This window comes from Chinchilla lanigera, unplaced genomic scaffold (genome assembly GCF_000276665.1).
Source record: "Chinchilla lanigera isolate Chin_1 unplaced genomic scaffold, ChiLan1.0 scaffold00001, whole genome shotgun sequence".
In the NCBI taxonomy this organism is placed as follows: domain Eukaryota; kingdom Metazoa; phylum Chordata; class Mammalia; order Rodentia; family Chinchillidae; genus Chinchilla; species Chinchilla lanigera.
In genome coordinates this window covers 20,395,426-20,415,794 of record NW_004955402.1, presented here as the reverse complement: position 1 = coordinate 20,415,794, position 20,369 = coordinate 20,395,426, and the positions used below count along the sequence as shown (strand labels likewise).

The following is a 20,369-nucleotide window of genomic DNA, read 5'->3' as shown; positions in this document are numbered from 1 at the left end:
TTGCACCTTTGCGTTAGTTCTGTTTCTAGAAGTAATGATTATTTGCCATTGCTATGTGTGGGTCACTTTAAGCACATTCCTGCCCTAGGATCTTAGCATCTTTGTCTGCTTTTCCTGGAAAACTTCTCCCTACCCTCTTTTGGCACATCCCTTCGGTCCCTCATGGTCAGATGTCACTTCCTCAAAGAGGACTTCTCTGAACAGCCTAACATAGACTTCCTCCCTCCTCCACACCACCTCCTTTCTTTGCTGCTGTGATGGTATCCCACATGTTATGATAAGGTTATATTCATGCTCATTGTCCAGTATATTTTCTATTACACTGTGATGTGTTCTTTCACATCGGTTATTTAAACTGTATTTCTCAGGTTCCACAAGTGTAAGAGTTTTCTAGCTAGGCTTTCATTATTATTTTGTTTAAGCTTTTTATTTTCAAATAACTGGATACACAAGAAATTACAAAAACAATATACTAGAAGGTCCTGTGTACCCTTTGGCCAGCATCCCTCAATGTTATGCTAACATTGTACATAAATTTAACATAATAATAACACTCCAAAATTCATATTGATAGAAATCATACAGCTTATTTGAATTTCACCAGTAATAGCCATAGATCTTTGAATGTGTGTATAATTTTATGAAATTTTGTCACACATTTGAATTTGTATAATTACTGACACAATCAAGATATTTGACTGTACCATCACAACATTCTCTGATGTTACCTGTTTGCCATCTTTAGCTATAGGCAACCAGTGATTTGTTTTCTCATTATCCCATGAATATAAATAGAATCACATAATATGTATCCCTTGGAAATTGGCTTTTTCCACTCAGCATATTTTGGGTTCATCCAATTTCTTGCTTACATAAATATACAGTTGGTTTCTTTTTTTATTTTTGATGGATGGTATTCTATGATGTAGATGTACCACATTTGTTTAACCATTAATCTTCTGGAAGACTGTTGGGTAATATGCAGGTTTGGGCTATTGTGAACAAAGCTTTTAAGAATATTCATGTATAAGATGCTCAGTGACAATGTCTTCTTTAGGGCAAATGTTCAAGAGTGCAACTGCTGGGTCATATTGGTATGACCATCATTAATATTGAAAGGCACTGAAAACTATTATCCAAAAGCTGTATTATTTTACATTCTAACTTGTAATTACAAGTGACCAGGTTGTAACTATTTTTCATTTTATCCATTTTGTTAGATATATAGCTATCTTGTTTTGGTTTTTAATTTGCACTTATAACTGGGTAGGGGTTTGAATTCCAGCTATCCACTACCAGGTCTCCACTGAGATATCTCCCTGCCTGGAAAGAGTAAGACTGTCTTGTTACCTCTCCCTATGACCTACACTGACACCATGTCAGGAATATGGGTTCATTTTTAGTTGGTTATGTTGAAAGTGGTGACTTTTCATTATACTTGCTTTGGCCTTATCATAGTAGGAAAGAGAGATGGTATCCCATTACTGCTGGGAAGAAGGGGAAGTCTCCCCACGTAGCCTTCCACCAACACTTTGATTACCGTGGAGGCAGGATATGAAAGTTGACTCCAACAGGGAGTTGAAAGTCCTAGATTCCTTCTTGACCACCTCTCACACCACCCCAGCAGGAAATTGGGTGTGCCCCATTACAGCCTGGAAAGGTTGATGTAGTACAAGTTTCCATTCAGTCTTTGTGTAGCCATAGGTTTTTCTTGGGTGTTTGGTTAGAATAGAGAAGTTATTGGCTAAATGTGTCTCTCCCTCCCACCCCCATCTCTCTCTTCTTGGTACTGGGAATTGAACTCAGGACCTCGCACTTGCCAGGCAGGCACTTGTGCCACTGAGCTATATCCCCAGCACTAAATGTGCTCTCTCTTACTAGCTGTCTTCCCTGGTCCTTTTGCTGGTTAAAGCACACTTTTGTTGGAGCTTTTGTTGTTCTATACTACTCACTGACATTTTTAGGTTGCTGATGTCTTCTTCAGCTTCAAGTCTGGAACAAATAAGGCAAAAAGAATCATACCAGAAACTTGCAAACTCATTGTGTCTTTGGTGCTGAGGTTTCTGGTCTCTCCACCTTTCGGGTCAATGATTGTTTCGTGTGTAATGTCCAGATCTGTTGTTGTTGTACTTATGGAGAAAGAATAAGGCAAAGCACAACAATTGACTCTTCCCAAAAGTAAAAGTCACAAGCATCAAATTTTAAGTACACTTCTAAATTTTCCACTGTTTCATAACTGCATGCTTTACTCAGTATAGTTCATTTTTTGTTTCATTAATTCTTCCTACAGTCTCACCAAATCTGTTTTTAAATTGAACCAGAAAGTCTGGAATTACAGGTACAGTGGCTTCCAGTTCCTGAATTCCTAAGTGGAGGCCCTCAAATTTATAATATCAATTTTCATACTTTTTAGTTCTGAAACTGAAAAACTTTATGTTATATTTAGAAACATAGTAAATGTTGTCTAGGGATTCATTATTTGGTAATTGCACAGTGTAGAGTACTTCTGCATTAGTTCAGCCTTCTTTGGTTTCCGTTGATTTTATTATTCACCGACTATCAGTGTAGGGTCACCTCTGCCTTTGTGCAGGGCAGGAGGTCCTTGGTTTTACACTTACCATGTCAGATTTTTGTGTCACCTAGATGATTCAAGGACAGGCCTCAGTCTAAAGACAGTTTTCACTGAGATGTTACTTCTCTTTCATTTGTTTCATAGAATATGGACTTTATGTCTCTCATTCCTAGCAGTGGGTTAATTTTCCAGGGCACCTCTACTTGGCTGAGTCTGAATTTCAGCTTCTGCTCCTGAAGCTGTGAGTGGGTTCACAGGCCCAGCCTGTCATCTTCCTCTCCCGCTCACATGTGGCTCTAGGGAAAAAGATGTTAGTCTCGCCTCTCTAGATGTCTCTCTGCTACCAGATCATGAGCAGACTGTCCCTTATTACCTTGTTAGTTCTTTCAGGCTTTTATGTAGATTCAAAGACATATATCAACAGCTTTCATCTAAGTAGTAGTTTGTAGAAGGATTTTCCATTTTATACAGTTTTATATTACTGGGACAATTAATATATTCTTATTATTTAATTTTCTAGGAATTTTATGTAGAACAAGAATGAAAAATTGTGTGTCCAACAATAATTATTACTTAATTATAGAGTAAAATGTTGATGCAAAGTAGGATTTAATTGTGTTCTTTTCTATAGCTACCTTTCATTTAATAAATTGGCCTTTCTGAAGTACACTGATTTCTTTGAAAGAGTGTTTACCTAGAGTTCAGAGCTTTCTGTCACAGCACTTTTCTCTAAAAAGTCTTTGACACTGAATAAATTTACTAATTTCAGTGAAGATTTCCTGATTTATAAAATTAAAATTTGAGCTAGCTTATTTCCGAGCTCTAAACTCCAGTGATCCAAGGTTAACGCTTAGGAGGCCATTTTCTTGACAATTTGTTTTAATAGAATTATTGTCTTTCTGTTTGACATTTTGTATTTTCAATGAAAACCAATTTCCAGGAAGTACAAGGGACAAAGGAACTTATAGAATGCAGTGCAGGGAGGCTGTCAGAAATGTAAAACTATCCATAGAGAAAATATTTGATTCCTGCATAGATTAATAGCAGGAAGACAAACAAGGAAGGGAGAAATCATACATTAGAAGACAACTAAAAGACATTTCAATAAATGCTATATGTGGACCTTTTCTGTATCATTATTTCAATTTTAAAAGCAAGAAAAAAATGAGGCAAAGAAATGTGAACACAGACTATATGGTTAGTTATATTAAGACATTATTGTATGTTTAATGACATTATTAGTATGATTGCAGTGCTTTTTAAAATTCCTGAATTATTTACAAGTATAATAATATCATATGTGAGATTTACTTAACCATGATCAAGGTAGGTCAGAGAGGGCATTGAATGGGCACGCAGAACTCATTTTAGCAATATGTTGATAATTGCTGAGATGAGCTAATGGTAAACAGAAGTGCATTATACTTTTCTGTCTACTTTTCTACATATTCATGGTGCTCCATAATAAATTGTCTTAAAAAGGAAGTGAGGGAAGGTATACAAGATATGATAATAAGGTTAAATTGTTATCATATGAAATGAAAACATTGCAGAATTCCTACTGGTCTTTGAACACACAGTTCTAATGGCAATGCTAAATTATCCAGTGCTTAGGACAGGCATGGTTATAATATGAAAAGAGTATACTATTAGGTTTCCTTCCATTTCAACAAAGTTTACCATTAATTTTTTATGTATCTTTTGATATATTTTGCAATATCAGTTCTTAAATTGGTAATTTTTAATGAAACCAAATGCAAACTATTTTTGATTTGTGATCTTTAAATATTTTTCTTTTAAATTAGGTTTAAAATACTGTTAATAACCATGCTGGAAAATAAGACAATTTCCTCTTCCACCAAAGGTGATCAACCCAAAAAAGGTAGGTTTATACTGAATTGATTTTCTTTGAAAATAGATTGCAGAAAAATGGAATTCAAGCCACTTACAGAAATGGTAGCTGCAAGATCCTAGTTGTCTCTAGGATCACAGAGTCATTAAACCAAACTTGCTAGGATGAGGGAAGTGAGGCAAGAGAAAGGAGCATGTCAGATTAAGGAAAACCTGCTATCTGAATAATAATCAATGTCTTTTACAATTACTACTGCACTGTGGTACAGGCAGTCAAACAGTTGGGCAGTACCTCAATGACAAGCTTGAGGCGACTCTTCCTGGTTCATGTCAGCCAGCTGTATACATCTCCTCTCAATACCACTCCATTAGTAGTGTGAAAGTGGCTGAGGTCCTAGAGCTTACCACCCTACAGCTGAGTATTAAACTTTTACTGCATGTCCCTGAAGATAAACATAAAAAAGGAAATTGAAAATACTGATATTTAAAGCAATTTTTAAAATAGCATTTAACCTTTGAGTACTTTAGCTGGGAACAACAGATATTCTTTGTATCAGTTATCCATTGTTGGGTTGACAGTAGCCAACCACAAAAAATGCAGCTGTATACAGCATCAGTGTACAGACCTATTTTATCTCATGAGTCTGCTAATCGCATGTGGATGCAGTATGGCTCGCTTGTGCAGCTGCAGTAAGCCACAGGAAAATTAAGCACTGCTATTGATCTTGCTCGTTTTGACTGTGCTCTGTAACATGTCTAAGGGCCTTAGCTGGGAAAAGTACATGACTCAGTTCCAAATCATATTGTCTGTCATACCCCAGCAGGCAATTAAGGTCTTGATCTCATGGCTTTGGCACAGTCTCAAGATAGATTGTAGAACTGCTGAAGACCTCTTGAGACCAATGCTCTGAATTGGTGTGCTATCATTTTTGTCAGTTATATTGACCAAAGCATATCACAAGGCCAGCCAGAGTCCAGGGGTAGTAAAGGAGACTCTCCTTGTCTTAGTCTGCTTCCTTTTGCTATAATAGAATACCTGAGACTGGATAATTTGTAAAGGAAATGAGTTTATTTTCACTTGTGATTCTGGAGACTTGAGTGGTCCACCATATCTGCTCAGCCTCTGATGAGGGCTTCATGTTGTGTCATAACATGGCTAACAGGAGCAAGAGGACAAACAGGCATGAATGGATGAGCTAAAACAGAGGGGCAGCCTTGCTTTATAATAGCCTACTCCTCAACAGTAGGTAACTAATTCAGTGCAGGAGAACTACATTATTCCATCTTCACGGCTTAATCACAACTTAAAGGTCTCACCACTTCTCAGCACAGTTACATTGTGGACCAAATTTCAACCTGCAATTCAGATGCAATGAAACCTATTCAACCTGTAGAACCACCACTTGCTGGGAAATGTTGCAAAGTCATATTGTAAAACAAGTAAATGCTGGAAGGAGAAAACTGTTGGGGCTATGACTACAGTCAAACTACTATGGTCTTTTAGATTACAAAAAAAGTCATTGCTATGGTTGATAAATTGTGTCAACTTGTGAAGTTTAGAAGCTTAACTAAATAACTCAGCAGGGAGCCAGAGTCCTCACTTTGTGAACATCTTGAACCTATGTAAGAGGAGGGCACAGAGACTTTGCGAGTGCTATACCCACCCACAGGTGGGTAGCCTGCATACAATATAAGGGAGGAAAAGAGGTTTGCTCTCTCCCCTTTTTGCTGTTGCTGCTTTTGCTGTCTTCTGCCACCTTGAACTATTGCCTCTTAGCCATGACACCCTGCTTTGGAGCCAGCTGATTACAGACTGAAACCTCCAAAAACCATGAGCTTAATAAACCTTTCCTTTCTTAATTGTGGGCGCTGGGTACTTTGTATCAGCAATAAGAGAAAAGTGACCAAGACAGTCATCTAGTAATTCCAAATATGGATAAGGTCATGGCACAGTAGATTTTATGCAAAATTATTAATTACGGGTAGAATTTTACCCGAGGATTACCATACTCATTTTATGAGTATTTGAATAACTTTTTTAAATCTTTATTCCATCAATATTAATTTTTAAAATGTCATCTGATTTTCAAAGAGCTTGTTTAGTGAAAAAGATTTCATTTATGGAAATAACTCTAATTTTAAATTAACATAATAGACCAGGTTATTCATTTAAAATAATGTTCCCAAAAGCAGAATTTATAGATAGGGCAGTCAAATCATGCAGGTGCATAACTTATGTTTAAATATTTGGAATAATTACTGGAAGTTTTTGTACTAATTATGATGGTAATTTCAACAGCTAATGGTTTATTCCATTCTTCAAAGGGCTGAGCTCATTATTTTCCACCAAATGATTGATAAAACATGTTGATTTTGCATTAAACAGAAAGTGACCAATCTACACTAATTTGTAAACACAAATTTGACAATTAATTACATTAAAAATGGCTTAGCCTCCACTGCATTGCGTGCAAAGGAGAAATACACATATTCAAAAACGCTACATATCAAATGATTTAGTGAAATGCAAGTGTTCTGTTGTATAGATTATTTCTTTAAATGCATAAGAAACAGAAATGTCTAACTGCATAACTATTTGAATAATAAATTATGTTTTAAAATGTGCTTGATTAACAAGTTTAGGATGTTTGTATTTAAATGACATTAAAATCAATATTTGTGATACTGATATCAAAACGGATTATCAGTTAATTATCAACTTCCATCTTTTCGGTATCAAAACATCATTAAACTCCCTATTCTCCATGAAAAACAACCAGTCACATACAAAGAAAATTTAGCTCTTCATGTAAATCATCGAGATGTCTGTTTTTAAACCATAAGAATTTATCTGACCTCAGTGTCTATTAATGTGTCCTTGCAGATTTTAAACTTTTAAATCTAAAGCAAACTTTGTTAGATGATGTACAAAGCTTTTGAAAAGATTTGTCATTAACTGATCAGCACAAGAACACAGTGTGAAGTCATATTTACTCATTTCTGTGATACTATAGTCCACATAACAATACTTTTTTTTTTTGAGACGGGGTCTTTCTATGTAGTTCAGGCTGGCCTTAAACTCACTATGTAGTCTTGGCTGGTCTCAGACTTGTGGCAATCCTCCTGCCTCAGCCTCCTGAGTGTTGGGATTATAGGTCTGCACCATCACACCCGGAGCAACAGTACTTTTCATTAACCTATCAAACAAATCTTTTTTTCTGTCAGTCATCATAAAAATATCATTAAAACTTTTCATTCTTTTTCTATAAGTAAAAAATTAAATCTGTGATTATTCTGTGGTCTCATTTAAAATAAATAATAAATTCTTAAGTCTCTTCAAATTGTCTCAGCCATATTGTTTTAAACGTACTAAACATGTTTTCATGTAATTCATATTTACAAATGGCTAACTCTGTTTTAGAAAAAACTGTATTACAGTTAACAGTACTGTTTTACACAATGTCATGTTTTGACTTGCAGGCAATTTTTTCACTAAATACAAAAGTGCATTTTATAGCAGCACCACAGTTGTTTGCATTAAAGTATTGATAATGCATTTTTTCTATTTATTAATTTTTTCATTTTTTTCTGTAAAATATTTTCCACATAACAGGTAGACACTATATTTTTACAGATAATGTCTTAAAATTTTAAAATAGGAAATATTTCACATGTGCAAACATGTCTGAAATATATATGCACAGTATAAAGATTGACACAATTGAATTTGTGCACATTCACACGATAGTTTGGATCTGCAATGTATCCTATGTGTTGAACACTGTTTCTCAGCTTGGCACTATTATTATACATGTGCTGCCGAAGCGAGCACTCAGCTTGGCACTATTAGAAGGTGGTGGAAACTGTTTGGAGGCGGGGTCTAGGGCTGGGTGTGTAGCTCGGTGGTAAAGCACTTGCTCAGCATGTGCTAGGCTAGGGGTTTGAGCCTCAACATTGACAAACACCAAAAATCAAACAAAACACTAGGTGGAGCCTAGCAAAATACTGCTGGTTATTTTTTATTAAGGTGGTTTTGTAGGCCAAGGACGCATATCCCATAAGTACAGAGATTGCAGAATTGTTTATGACTTCAATTCCAACAGCTGGAAACAAACTGCTAAAAGCTTTTCCCACATAAGAATTCTCTAGGTAACCTATGCCATTTAGTATGTTTGCCAAGAAATCTGTTTTTAGCATGTTTTCGAGATTTAACCTGGTCATCTGCTTCCTTTCCCCGCGAGCCTCTCTTTTACACCCCAGGAGAGAGAATGGGTTATAGGCCTCCAATAATCTTTTATATTTAATTGGATGTTAACTTGTTTTTGATCAGTGTATGACTTAGATGTATAAAGTATTTGGTTAAGAATTTAATATCTATAAGAGCTACCTCATGGATTTTGTCATTGAGATCTACTGTCTTCATTAAAGTTCAGTATATATCCTTATTAATTATTTATTTTTGAGTCCCGATTAGATGTATATGTGTTAATTTGCATATTGATGAGTTCTTTCTGCTTCTCTTTTTGCTTCTTGCATGTTTTTCCATGTTACTGGGTGCACAAATATTAATAACTATATTAATTTTATTTTATATGTAGTGGTATTTCCTGTAGTATTATCAGCTATTTATACTTGATTTCTTTGATACTGCTGGTTATGAATGAATTCTATATTGTCAGATACTGAGAACATAATCGTTTTTGATATTGATTTTCTTAATATACATTTGTCTATCATTTAATTTTAAACATTCTTAACCACTTTGTATGTTGTATAAAACATGTTGCTAGATTTTCACTTCATTATTCAGAACCAAAAGTAAATGTAGGTGATTTTTTCCATTTACAAAGATAAAAATATTAACAAAGTCTATTTTCCATTATATTGTTTATTTTTTTTAGAAAGAGAATAGTAAAACAGGAGAACAATAGCAAAATACAAATAAAACAAAGAAACGACATTTAAAATGATATGAGTTTTCAAACCAAATGGTAGGGATCAACAGTTGTTGTTATATTACATATTGTTATCTTCAATGAAGTTGCTCAGATTACCAGATATAAGAATAGAATATTGATCAAACCATTGAAGTGAATAAGAAAATAATAATTTAAAAGAACATTAGAGACAATATATAGTTTCACTAGACAAGATTGTAGGAATTATAGTTTATGCTTAAATACATGTATACATATTTGCTGGTTTTTTAATAGGAAGATTTTGATTATAAAAATTACATACTAATACCTTACCTGTATCTTTTAAGATACTATGTGTTTGCTCCATATTATGAGCAATACCAAAATTATTCAGGAAGCTTTTCCTGCCTTTGCATTCCATTTTATTAACATCTAATTTAAAGGCATATAATCTTGCAAGTTTGTATTTGTAGGGATACTATTGCACTTAAATTTATACTTATTCCCTTTTCCCTCCCAACATCGTGATTTTTATAGTAATACTCTGTCTGCCTTGTCAGAACATAAGAACGTAAGTCTGTTAATCTATTGCAGTTTGGTGTGTTTTATTACTAGTTCAAAGGCTAATATATTCAAGACCCACTGTGAGTTCTTGGGCCAAGATTCTCCTGTCATTTTTGTTGTACGATGGCCATTTCCTAGTACATTCGTCAGGGAGAAATCACAGAAATATATTCCCACATCTCTCTGATGCTCATAACATTCTGCTGTAGCCTATACGCTTGAATATCAGTTTTTCTGGATAAATTTCTTGACTAACATTTTCTTTTATTCTTTCTTTTCTTGGTGTGTGTGTGTGTGTGTGTGTGCACGCGTGTTCATCTCATTTTATTTTTGCCTGGATTCTTAAAGTTTCTTTATTTTTCCTTAAATTTTACATTTTTACTAGACTACAACATGAATTTTGTTTGTTTGTTTTTGTTTTTGTTTTTCTCTGGTACCAGGAACCAAACTCACAACCTTGCGCTTGCCAGGCAGGCGCTTTTGCCTCTGAGCTAAATCCCCAGCCCCTACAACATGAATTTTGGAAATACAGAGAAAATGACATGAAATAGTAGCACAATATTGTTTCCTTTGCATATATTATCTTTTTATGCATCTGCAGGTATTTATATCAAGGTATTCTAAGTTTAACTTTTAAGTATAGATTATATCATAAACTTTTGTGTGTTTTACCACTGAATAATTACATCTTATTGAATAATAAGACAATATTTTATCACAATTTTAATACCAATTTTTCAATTCTGGCATTCATGTTATTGTAACGGACATTGTGTTTAACTTTTTAAAGTTGAGATCTTATTCACAAAGGTGACCTTTAAAGTTACCTTTTAAACAATAGTTTAAAGTAATCAAGTTTCTTGGTACATTTTAAATATACATAATGACAGCATTCATCACAGGGAATTTGTAAGTGTGCATGATATATCTTATTTCTTCTTTTTCCCATTTCCCTCCTCTCCCATCAACCCCTTTCCTTCCTTATTACAAAGCTTTGTTTTCATTTTATCATTCTCATTTTTTTCTTTTTCCTTCCTTTCCTTCTTCCTCCCCCTAGATCCTCTTCCAACTTAAATATTTTCTTCCTATTTCTATTATATACTATCCATTATATATTTTGGTCCATATTTGCACATTCAGTTTCTCACACCAGAGAAATGATGCAGTATTTGCACATGCGTGTTTGATTTGTTTTACTGAGGAGTATGGTTTCAAAGCACATCCATTCGCCTAGAAATGTCTCGTTTATCCTTCATTAAGACTGAGTAGTACTCCACTGTGTGAAAAAAAAACCCACAGCTTCTTTATCTATTCATCAGTTGATGGGCATCTGGGTTGTTTCCAAGATTTTGCTACTAGAAACTGTGTCACTATAAACATGGGTGTGCATGTATTGCTGTGGTATGACCTTATTAATTCTTCTGGGAAGATATCAAGAAGGGGAATAGGTGAGTCAAATGGAACCTTTAGTTTTTGTTTTATGGGAAACCTCCACACTGACTTCCACAGTGGTCGCACAAGTCTATATTCTCACCAACAGGAGAAAAGGGGTCCTTTTTTTCCCCACAGCACAACCAACATTTGCTATTGGTAGATTTCTTAATAATAGCAACTCTTTCTGGGGTGAGATGGAATCTCAATGTTGTTTTAATTTGCATCTCTTGAATGACCAGTGATTTTGACCATTTTTTCATGTATTTATCTGCTGTTTCTACTTCGTCATCTGAGACGTGTCTATTTTTTTCAGACGCCTATTTTTGGATTGAGTTTTCAAATTTGGGAGGTCTGATATTTGTTAGTTCTTCATATGTTCTAGATATTAGTCCTTTCTCAGAGGAACAGCTGGCAAACATTTTATTCCCATTCTGTGGGTTATCTCTTCACTCTCAGATCAACATTTTTAGCATACTCATAAGGGTTGGGCAACTACTACCATTATCTAATTCTAGACCACTTCATAACCCCTAAGTGAAACCTTATACTGTGTCATTATTTGTCACACTCCATTCCTCCTCTACCCAGCTTCAGAGAACTACAAATTTATTTTCTTCCTTTATGCATTTGTTCATTCTGAAAGTTTCATATAAATTAATTTAAAAATAATTGGCATTACATGTTTGTCTTCTTTTAATCTAATATAACGTCAAAGATCTCCAAGTTGTAAAATGTATCAGTATTCACTGCTTGCTATGGATAAGTAATATTCCCTTTATAAATACTTTACATGTAGTTTATGCATTCATTAGTTTCCATTTGAGGACTATTATAAGTAATGTTGCTACCAATATTTGAGTACATGTTTTCGTATCGCTATTTCACTTAGTGTTGTAATTTAGATCTGGAAGTTCTCCTGAAAGCCTTAAGTGTTCAGAGGTAAGCACTTGTGGAAGGTGACTGGATTATAGGAACGCTATGATGACTTGCTGTCAGGAGGTGGGAACTAGGTAGAGGCCGATCATTAGGGGGTGTGACCGCCTCCTTTTGCTCTCGTCTTCCTGGCTGCCATGATGTGAGCAGCTTCATTTACCAGTCCCTTCCACCAAGAGCGTCCTGCCTTGGTGCCAGCTGACTATGACTGAAAATGTGAGTAGAAATAAACCTCTCCTTTAAGTTGCAGGTATGAAATATTGTATCTCAGTGACAAGGAAATGACTAAGATACTTGGGTATATAGTTAGGAACTGAATTACAAGGTGAGGGCAGAATTCCTTGGCTGGTCTCCATCTTACATGCAAACCAGAAAGAAGCACAGGTTGCAAAATATGCTTCTGGCTAAATGGATACAAACTGAAGTTTCTTCAGTACAGGGATCCAAATTCATTCTTTTGCCCGTGTATATCCAATTGTCCCAGCAATATCTGTTGAAAAGATGCTGTTTATTTCTCAGAGATTGTCCTTGGAAAATCTGTCAAAATCAGCTAACAGTGGATATGAGTTTCTTTCTAGAATCGAACGCTCTTCCATAAATCTATGTTCTTCTCTTGATGTGAGAACTGCACTATATTCAGTTATTATAGAATTGTAGTGATTTTTGAAATCAGGAAATATAACTTTGTTATATTTCAATATTACTTTGGTTAATGTGAGTCGCTTTCACGTCCATATGAATTTTAAGATCAGTTTGATAATTTCTGCAAAGAAAAAACATTTGGCACTTTTCTAGTAACTGGTTGAATCTTCAGAGCAATTTAGGAAAGTGTAGCATCTTAGTAAGATTATACCTTCTAATCCACTAACAGGATGCTGTGTAGGTCTCAACATAAGAGGTATGATCAAAACATATAGCATATGTTTAAAATAAAAAATTATTACATAAAAGATCCATTGCCATTAATCCCTCTCAAAATATTCCCTTTCATTTTAACGCACTTGCACTATCATTCCTGCCATTATCTGAAGACGTTCTGGATGTTATTTTTCATGAGTGTTTTTAGGTGCATTGTCATGGCTGAATTGATGTCTTAAACTGAATCAAAACATTTACCTTCGTCAATCGTTTTGACTTTGGGGAAGAGCTAGAAGGTGCGCAGTGGCAGATCTGGTGGGTAAGGTGGATGAGCAGACACCATAATGCTTTTATGAGCCTGTCTCTCCATTGAATGGCACAAGGCAGCAACAATCAATGAATCTTTAGTCATACCTCATAAAGACATGAAGCAGGACCTACAGAACTGCTTCAGGAAGTGGCAAAAATGATGGGATAAGTGTGTTTAAAGTGATGTGGGGGCATTTTGGGAAGAATGACAATGTGCCCTTCGCTTTTAAATAATCTTTTTTTTTTTTTGGTTTTTCTCTGGTACCGGGAACCGAACTCATGACCTTGCGCTTGCCAGGCAGGCGCTTTGCCACTGAGCTAAATCCCCAGCCCCTTAAATAATCTTTAACATATAAATCTTTATTGTATTTTTCAATAAGCCTATGTATACCCACCTTCTCTCCATCTTCGATTCACAGCTTCTAGTATTAATAACCTCTTCCACCTGTACTAGTGCTTCTTATCCTTTCCATCTAGCTGTCCCCCCAAAGCCTCACGTGGTCATAGGTGGGGTTTTTTGGAGGTGGCTGGATTAGGGTGTGTGAATGTGGATTAAGAGTGATACTGGAGTTTACGTGATGTTGGGATTAAATGTATGATGCTGGGATTAAGGATGTGCCACCTTGGGTATGGGTGCTACCATCCAAAAGGTTTACTGCCTGGATGGAATATCTAAAAGGAAAGATGGAAGACAGGGTTCTGAAGGTTCTGCTTACTTTTCACTGTCTTCTGCTTGATAAGCCATAAAGTGTTGTGCCCCTTTGCTATTTCACCCTGCCTTGGAGCCAGCTAACTATGGACTGAAACCTCTAAAAACTGTAAGCTTAAATAAACCTTTCCTCCTTTAATTTAGGCTGTTGCTTGTTTTGTCGCAACAATGAGAAAAGTAACTAAGACAGTGTTTATGCACCAATACCAACATATTAATGTGAATTAAAGTTCATAGTTTATCCTAGGGTTTATTCTGTGTGCTGTGCAGTCATGCAGGCTTTGAAAATGCAGTGTGCGACCTGCTTCTCAACTTTCTTTCCACCTTGAGTGTGAAAGGAAGGCTGGAGGAACTGGAGTTGAGTATTTCCCCCATAAGCTCTATTACATAGTTTCCAAACAGCGCTGGTAGAAAGCAGAATACTTCAGGCACACTAAATTGTCATTTTACCCCAGGCACAATGTAAAACAGTTACTTCCTCTCGCCTCCTACAAGCAGAAAGGAATATTTCTGCAATCCTTATTTTAAGTACTTAGAGGAACTCCTGGAGATAAAGGTAATAAAAGTATGCATGGCTATTCAAAGACTGATTAGCCAGTTTTTTATTCTCAAACTAGTTCACATTCCACCTTCAGCAGTTCATTTGGAGCTGGCAATTGGGTTTAAACTTGACTTCCTACACAGGCAGAGTCTCAAGGTCAGTGTGAAGCTTTTTCTAACTGGTCTTCATTTCAGGAACTTCTGCTGCCAGTGAGGCATGAATCTGTATGTTTCCTCTGCTGTCTGGTTTGGGGGAATGTCCATTTGCATCTTAACCTTAATTCTCTGGTGTTTCTAAGGTGTTGAATTTTAGGTCAACTTTCACCTTTTTTATGACAGCATTGATGATTCTAAGGTTTTTGCAGATCAGAGTATAAATTTTCAGCCTAATTTCTTTCAAAAGTCTGTTTGTTTGCTCTTCTAACATATTTTGTTTGTTTGTTTTTTATTTTAAGAAATAAAAGAAGGAAAACATACTAATAAACAGACATCCTGTTTTTGTGCTTTGTGTATTACAAATTTTTGTTGAACAATAAACATTTAATTTAATATACATACATATCTCAGAAATACTGCAGGTTCAGTCACACTACCACGATTAAATGAATATCAATAATGCAAGTGACATGAACATTTTATTGCCCAGTGAATACAAAAGTTTTGTTTATTGCAGTCTATGAAGTGTGAAAAGGCACTATGTCTAAAATATGTAACTTGCCTCAATTGATCTTAATGAAAATATATTTCATTGCAAACAGTACCAAGCATCATCAAAGTTTTAAGTGAATCACAGTCTTTTCAGTGGTGGAGTATTTTGCCTCAGTGTTGATGGCTGTTGGCTGATCAGGATGGTGATTGCTGAAGTTTGGGGTGACTGTGGCAGGTGCTTAAAGTAAGACAACAATGATTACAAAAGATTACTCTATAGTATATGGTGCTGCTTAATAGTACATCATCTGCAGTATAATTTCTTCCAAAATTGGAATCAACCATCTCAACCCTTGGGTCTGATTTATCAACTAGATCTGTGTAATATTCTGAGTCCTGTGTTGCAACTTCAACTTTGTTCATAGAATCTTCACCAGTTTCTTTGTTTATGCGTAAGAAGCATCGGCTCATCTATTTAGGCGTTGTCACAAGATTATGGCAATTTAGTCACAAATTTCATCTGCACTTCTATTTCTGATTTTTTGTTTTATATTTTTTTTGCTATTTTTACAAAATATGGTTGGTTCTTCCACTGTAGCCCTGAATACCTCAAAGTCGTTCTTGAGAGTTGCAATGGACTTTTTCCAAACTCCTGTTAACTTTGGCACTTTTTACATCCCTTATGAATTTTAAATGTTCTTGGTGGTATCTATGATGTCGAGTCATTTAAAAAAGTTTTAAGCTGTTTTCCCAGATCTATTAGAGTAGTCACTACCTACGGTAGCTATAGGCTTTTGAAATGTATTCTTTAAACAATAGGACTTCAATGTTAAAATTACTCCTTGATCCAATGGCTATTATGCTAAAATCTTGTATCTGTCAGAGTAAGCAGTGTTGTAAACAGATGTACTGTCGTCCAGGCTTTGTTGCTTCATTTATAGAGCACAGAGGAAATTTAGTGTCATTCCTAAGGACCTTAGCATTTGCACAATGGTAAATGTACACTGGCTTCACCTTACACTCACCAGCTCCATGAACCCCAAAAGGAATCAGTTTGTTCCTTGACTTCTCCTTGCATCTTAAAAGTCCTAGATGATATCTTCTTTCAGTAGAATGCTGTTTCATTACATTAAACACCTGTTTTTCAGTGTAGGCTCTTTATGAGCTGTCTTAGCTAGGTCATCTGGAACACTTGCTGCAGCTTCCCCACTCATGGCATCTCTCTGCACTTTGATGTCATGGAGACCGCTTCTTTCCTAATCCTCAGTAGCAGCCTCTGCTATTTTCAGTGTTCTTCTGTGTGGCTTCCTTACCTCTCTCAGGTTTGATGGAATTGAAGAGCATTAGGGCCTTACTCTGGATTAGGCTCTTCTTGGGAAATGCTGTGGTTCATTCAATTTTTATCCAGACCACTAAGACCTTCTCCATATCAATAATGGCGCTGTTTTGCTTTCTTGCCATTTGTGTATTCGCTAAAAAGTAAAATGTTCAATTTACTTCAAGAATTTATGAAAAAAAAATGAACTTAACCTTTGCAGTCACAATTTGGTTGACTATTTGGTGCGGGAGGCCTGCTTTCTGACTATTTTGGCTTTCCTCATAAGGAAATCCGTGATCATTTCTAGCTTTTGACTTTCACTGAGACACTTGTGATTCATTTGTCCTTTGTACACTTAGAAGCCACAGTAAGGTTAATAACTGGCCTAATTTCAATACTGTGTCTCAGGGAATATGGAGACACTGTGGAGAATGGCCAGTTGAGGGATGGGTCAGAACAAACACATTTATTAACTTTGCTCTTTTAAATGGGGGCAGTTTGTGGTGCCCCCCAAATAATTATGATAGTGACACCAAAGACCGCCGATCACAGGTCATCATAACAGGTATAATAATACAGAAAAATTTGAAATACGAACAGAATTACCAAAATGTGTTACAAAGACACAAAGTAAACAAATGTTGGGAAAGTGTTACCAGCAAACTTGCTTGACACAGGATAGGCATGGATTTTCAACGTGTAAAAATGCAAGGTCTAAAACGGCAATAGTCTTCAGCATGTGGAGAGCCAGTTTGCCCAGAACCACTTACTGAAGAGGCTGTCTTTCTTCCAGTGAACGTGTTTGGCCCCTTTGTCAAAGATAAGCTGGCTGAGTGTGTTTGTAGTTGTGTCTGCATTTTCCTACCGTCTTGTCTAGTGAAAGTCTATATCATTTCAAATTTTTTTGTGTTTTTATTTTTTATTCTCTTTAATGGTTTGATCAATCTTGCATTCTTATATCTGGCAATCTGAGCAACTTCATTGAAGATAACACTATGTAATATAACAAGCACTGTTAATTCCTATCATTTTGTTCTGAAACCTTGCATCCTTTTTATTGCTTTGGCTTTGTTTTTGTCTATGTTGTTGGTATTTTGGTATTGCTCTTCTTTTATTATTCTCTTTAAAAAAATAAATGAAAGGGGCACTGAAGGAAAATACATCAAACAAGGTTTACCTATAGTGTGACAGTTGTGGTCATCGAATTATTCCCCAAGTTTTGTTTTCATTGTTGATTTTTGTAGTTCTCAATTGAATGATTTAGTCTTTTAGTAACTTAGTCAATTTCCTTGTTGCTGGGACAAAATGCTTGACACCCAGAACTTGAAGGAAGAAATACTTATTTTGGTTCATAGGTGGTAGAGGCTTCAGTGCATAGTCAGTGAGTTCCAAGGCAGAATAGCACAGCAGAATGAGCTGGGGGAAGGAAAGCCGCTCACCTAAGGAATTTAGGAAGCAGATAAGGAGGGAAGGAGCAGAGAAGGGAAAAACACTCTTCTTGGTCATGAGACCCTGTGACAGGCCTCTTCTCACCAAGTCTCATCTCCACATAGCAAGTCCACCACAATGCCCTCATAATCCAAACACCTTTCTTTTTCTTTATTTTCCTTTGTTTTTTTTCCAGTACCAGGAATCAAACTCATGACTTAGCACTTGCCAGGCAGGTGCTGTGCCACTGAGCTAAATCCCCACCCCCCCAAACACCTTTCAAGAGCCCTACTTATAAGTGCATGACATTTAGGGAAGATATCTAGTCATAAACCATAACAGTAGCTTTTTATCATTTGTGGAACCGAAATTCTTTCTCAGTTGGTTTAGTGATCAATTGATGATTAAACAAACATTTCTTTACATGACTGGAACCAACACATCTTCTAGTCTGTGCTGGTCTATGTGCATGTCAGGGTAGACCCTCAGCACCCACCCTGGGACCTGACAGCTCTGCTCCTTAAGCCTTTGCTTCCTGTTCTTGAAAGTCTCCCAATCAAGCAGAGATGACAGCCTACGACATTCTGAAGTTTTTCTTGATCATGCACATAGCCTTGTAAGTGGAATTTTCCAGGGAATGACCAGATATGTCTAAAAATGACAGTTCTTTAGAAATGAATTTTTAAAAATATTCTTTCTTCTGCATCCTGTGATGTCAGAAATGTCTTTTATTTGTCAAGGTTCTGTGGACACAGAGAGTCAGGCATGGAACTAAGGAAAGTTAAAATTGTATTCTTCCCAAGATTTATCTGTTCTTTTTAAATGAGAGCTCCCTAGGTTACTGGTGTGTTATTTTGGTTTATGTCCACTGTCCTGAAAGGGTTGATTTGACACTTTGCCTCTTTTTTCTTCTTTGCACTTATGGAATGATGGAATTTCAGATGTCTTTATTTCCTTTGAATCTGTCTTTCATTTTTATTTTATTGGTTTTGTTTATAGATACTTATTCAAGATATAAATTTCTAGGGGTACAGGATATGAGGATTCGTGTGGTTTTCTATATTAATTCTATATTGCTTTCCATAAATATACCAGAGCATTAGCTATGTGAACATCACTGTTACTACAACATCCCATAACTTATTAAATCATGAATAAGTAGCTGATTTATCAAATATAAAATGAACTGGGGGCTGGGGATTTAGCTCAGCGGCACAGTGCCTGCCTTGCAAGTGCAAGGTTGTGAGTTCCATTCCGGTACCGGAAAAAAACCAAAAAAAGTAAAAAAGTAAAACGAACTGACTCCAAATTGTTTTGTTTACATTTTTATTATCAAAGAGCATGAATAATTTCCATATGTTCACCTTATCATTTTTACTCTCTTGCATTTGAAACTTCTGAGATGGATTCTTTACTATTATGGTTTTTAGCTTATATTAATGAAAATTGAAACATTCATATGTTATCGCTAGTTTTACTATATTTAGCTAAAATAAGTGGCCGTGCTTGTCTTAGTAATTTCTATCTTGATTTAAAGATGGAAAAATTGTCCTTTTTGAGGTTATATATTAAATAATATATAACTATGTTATATTCCATTTGTATATTTAATATATTTTAAGAATTTCAAAGTTATGTAATCCATCAGGAATTTACTCTGATACATTAACTTACAGATACAATGGCTTTGAGGAGCACCTGCTAATAATGGCTTGCAATAGAAGAGTCAATTTCCCTATGTGTGTGTTCCTAATAAACGAGTATGAGAAAGTTGGGCCTAGGGGCACATGCTTAGGGTTCTAGCTCCTTACGGAGCTGAGGCAGAAGGATGACTTGGGCCTGGAAGCTCAAGATCAATTTGGGGAACATAATGGTGTCCTGTCTCTATAAATAGATGATAGATAGGCAGATAGATAGAGAGATACGTACATACATACATGATAGATAAATGATAGATGATCATTTATATGATCATGATAGGTATAGATGATAGATACAAACATACATAGATGATAAATGATAGATGATAGATAAATGATACACAGATGATAGATGTAAAGATAATAGATCAATAGGTGATAGATATATACATACATACATATGTAGATCTATGTCTCATACACTCAGGTAATGGATAGAGATAACCAGAGTCTCCGGACCTCTCTGTATCCTTCTAAACAAAAATTCATGCCATCCAATATCTGGACCTTAGTGATGACAATTTCCATAATCTTCTTTGAAAGTTTTAACTGTAGTATTGTATGTATATATCTTTAAAGATTATAC

General features: G+C 35.7%; 1 protein-coding gene across 6 annotated transcripts in view; it reads left to right on the top strand.

The window, feature by feature from the left end:
* Positions 1-20,369, top strand: part of Ccdc178 (coiled-coil domain containing 178) — a 352,256-nt gene that overhangs the window by 13,295 nt on the left and 318,592 nt on the right. For all 6 annotated transcript variants that reach the window (XM_005372759.2, XM_013507772.1, XM_013507853.1 and 3 more), the window contains exon 2: positions 4,378-4,454. In XM_005372759.2, the coding sequence (XP_005372816.1) occupies positions 4,378-4,454 (77 nt within the window). The remainder of the gene's footprint in view (positions 1-4,377; positions 4,455-20,369) is intronic.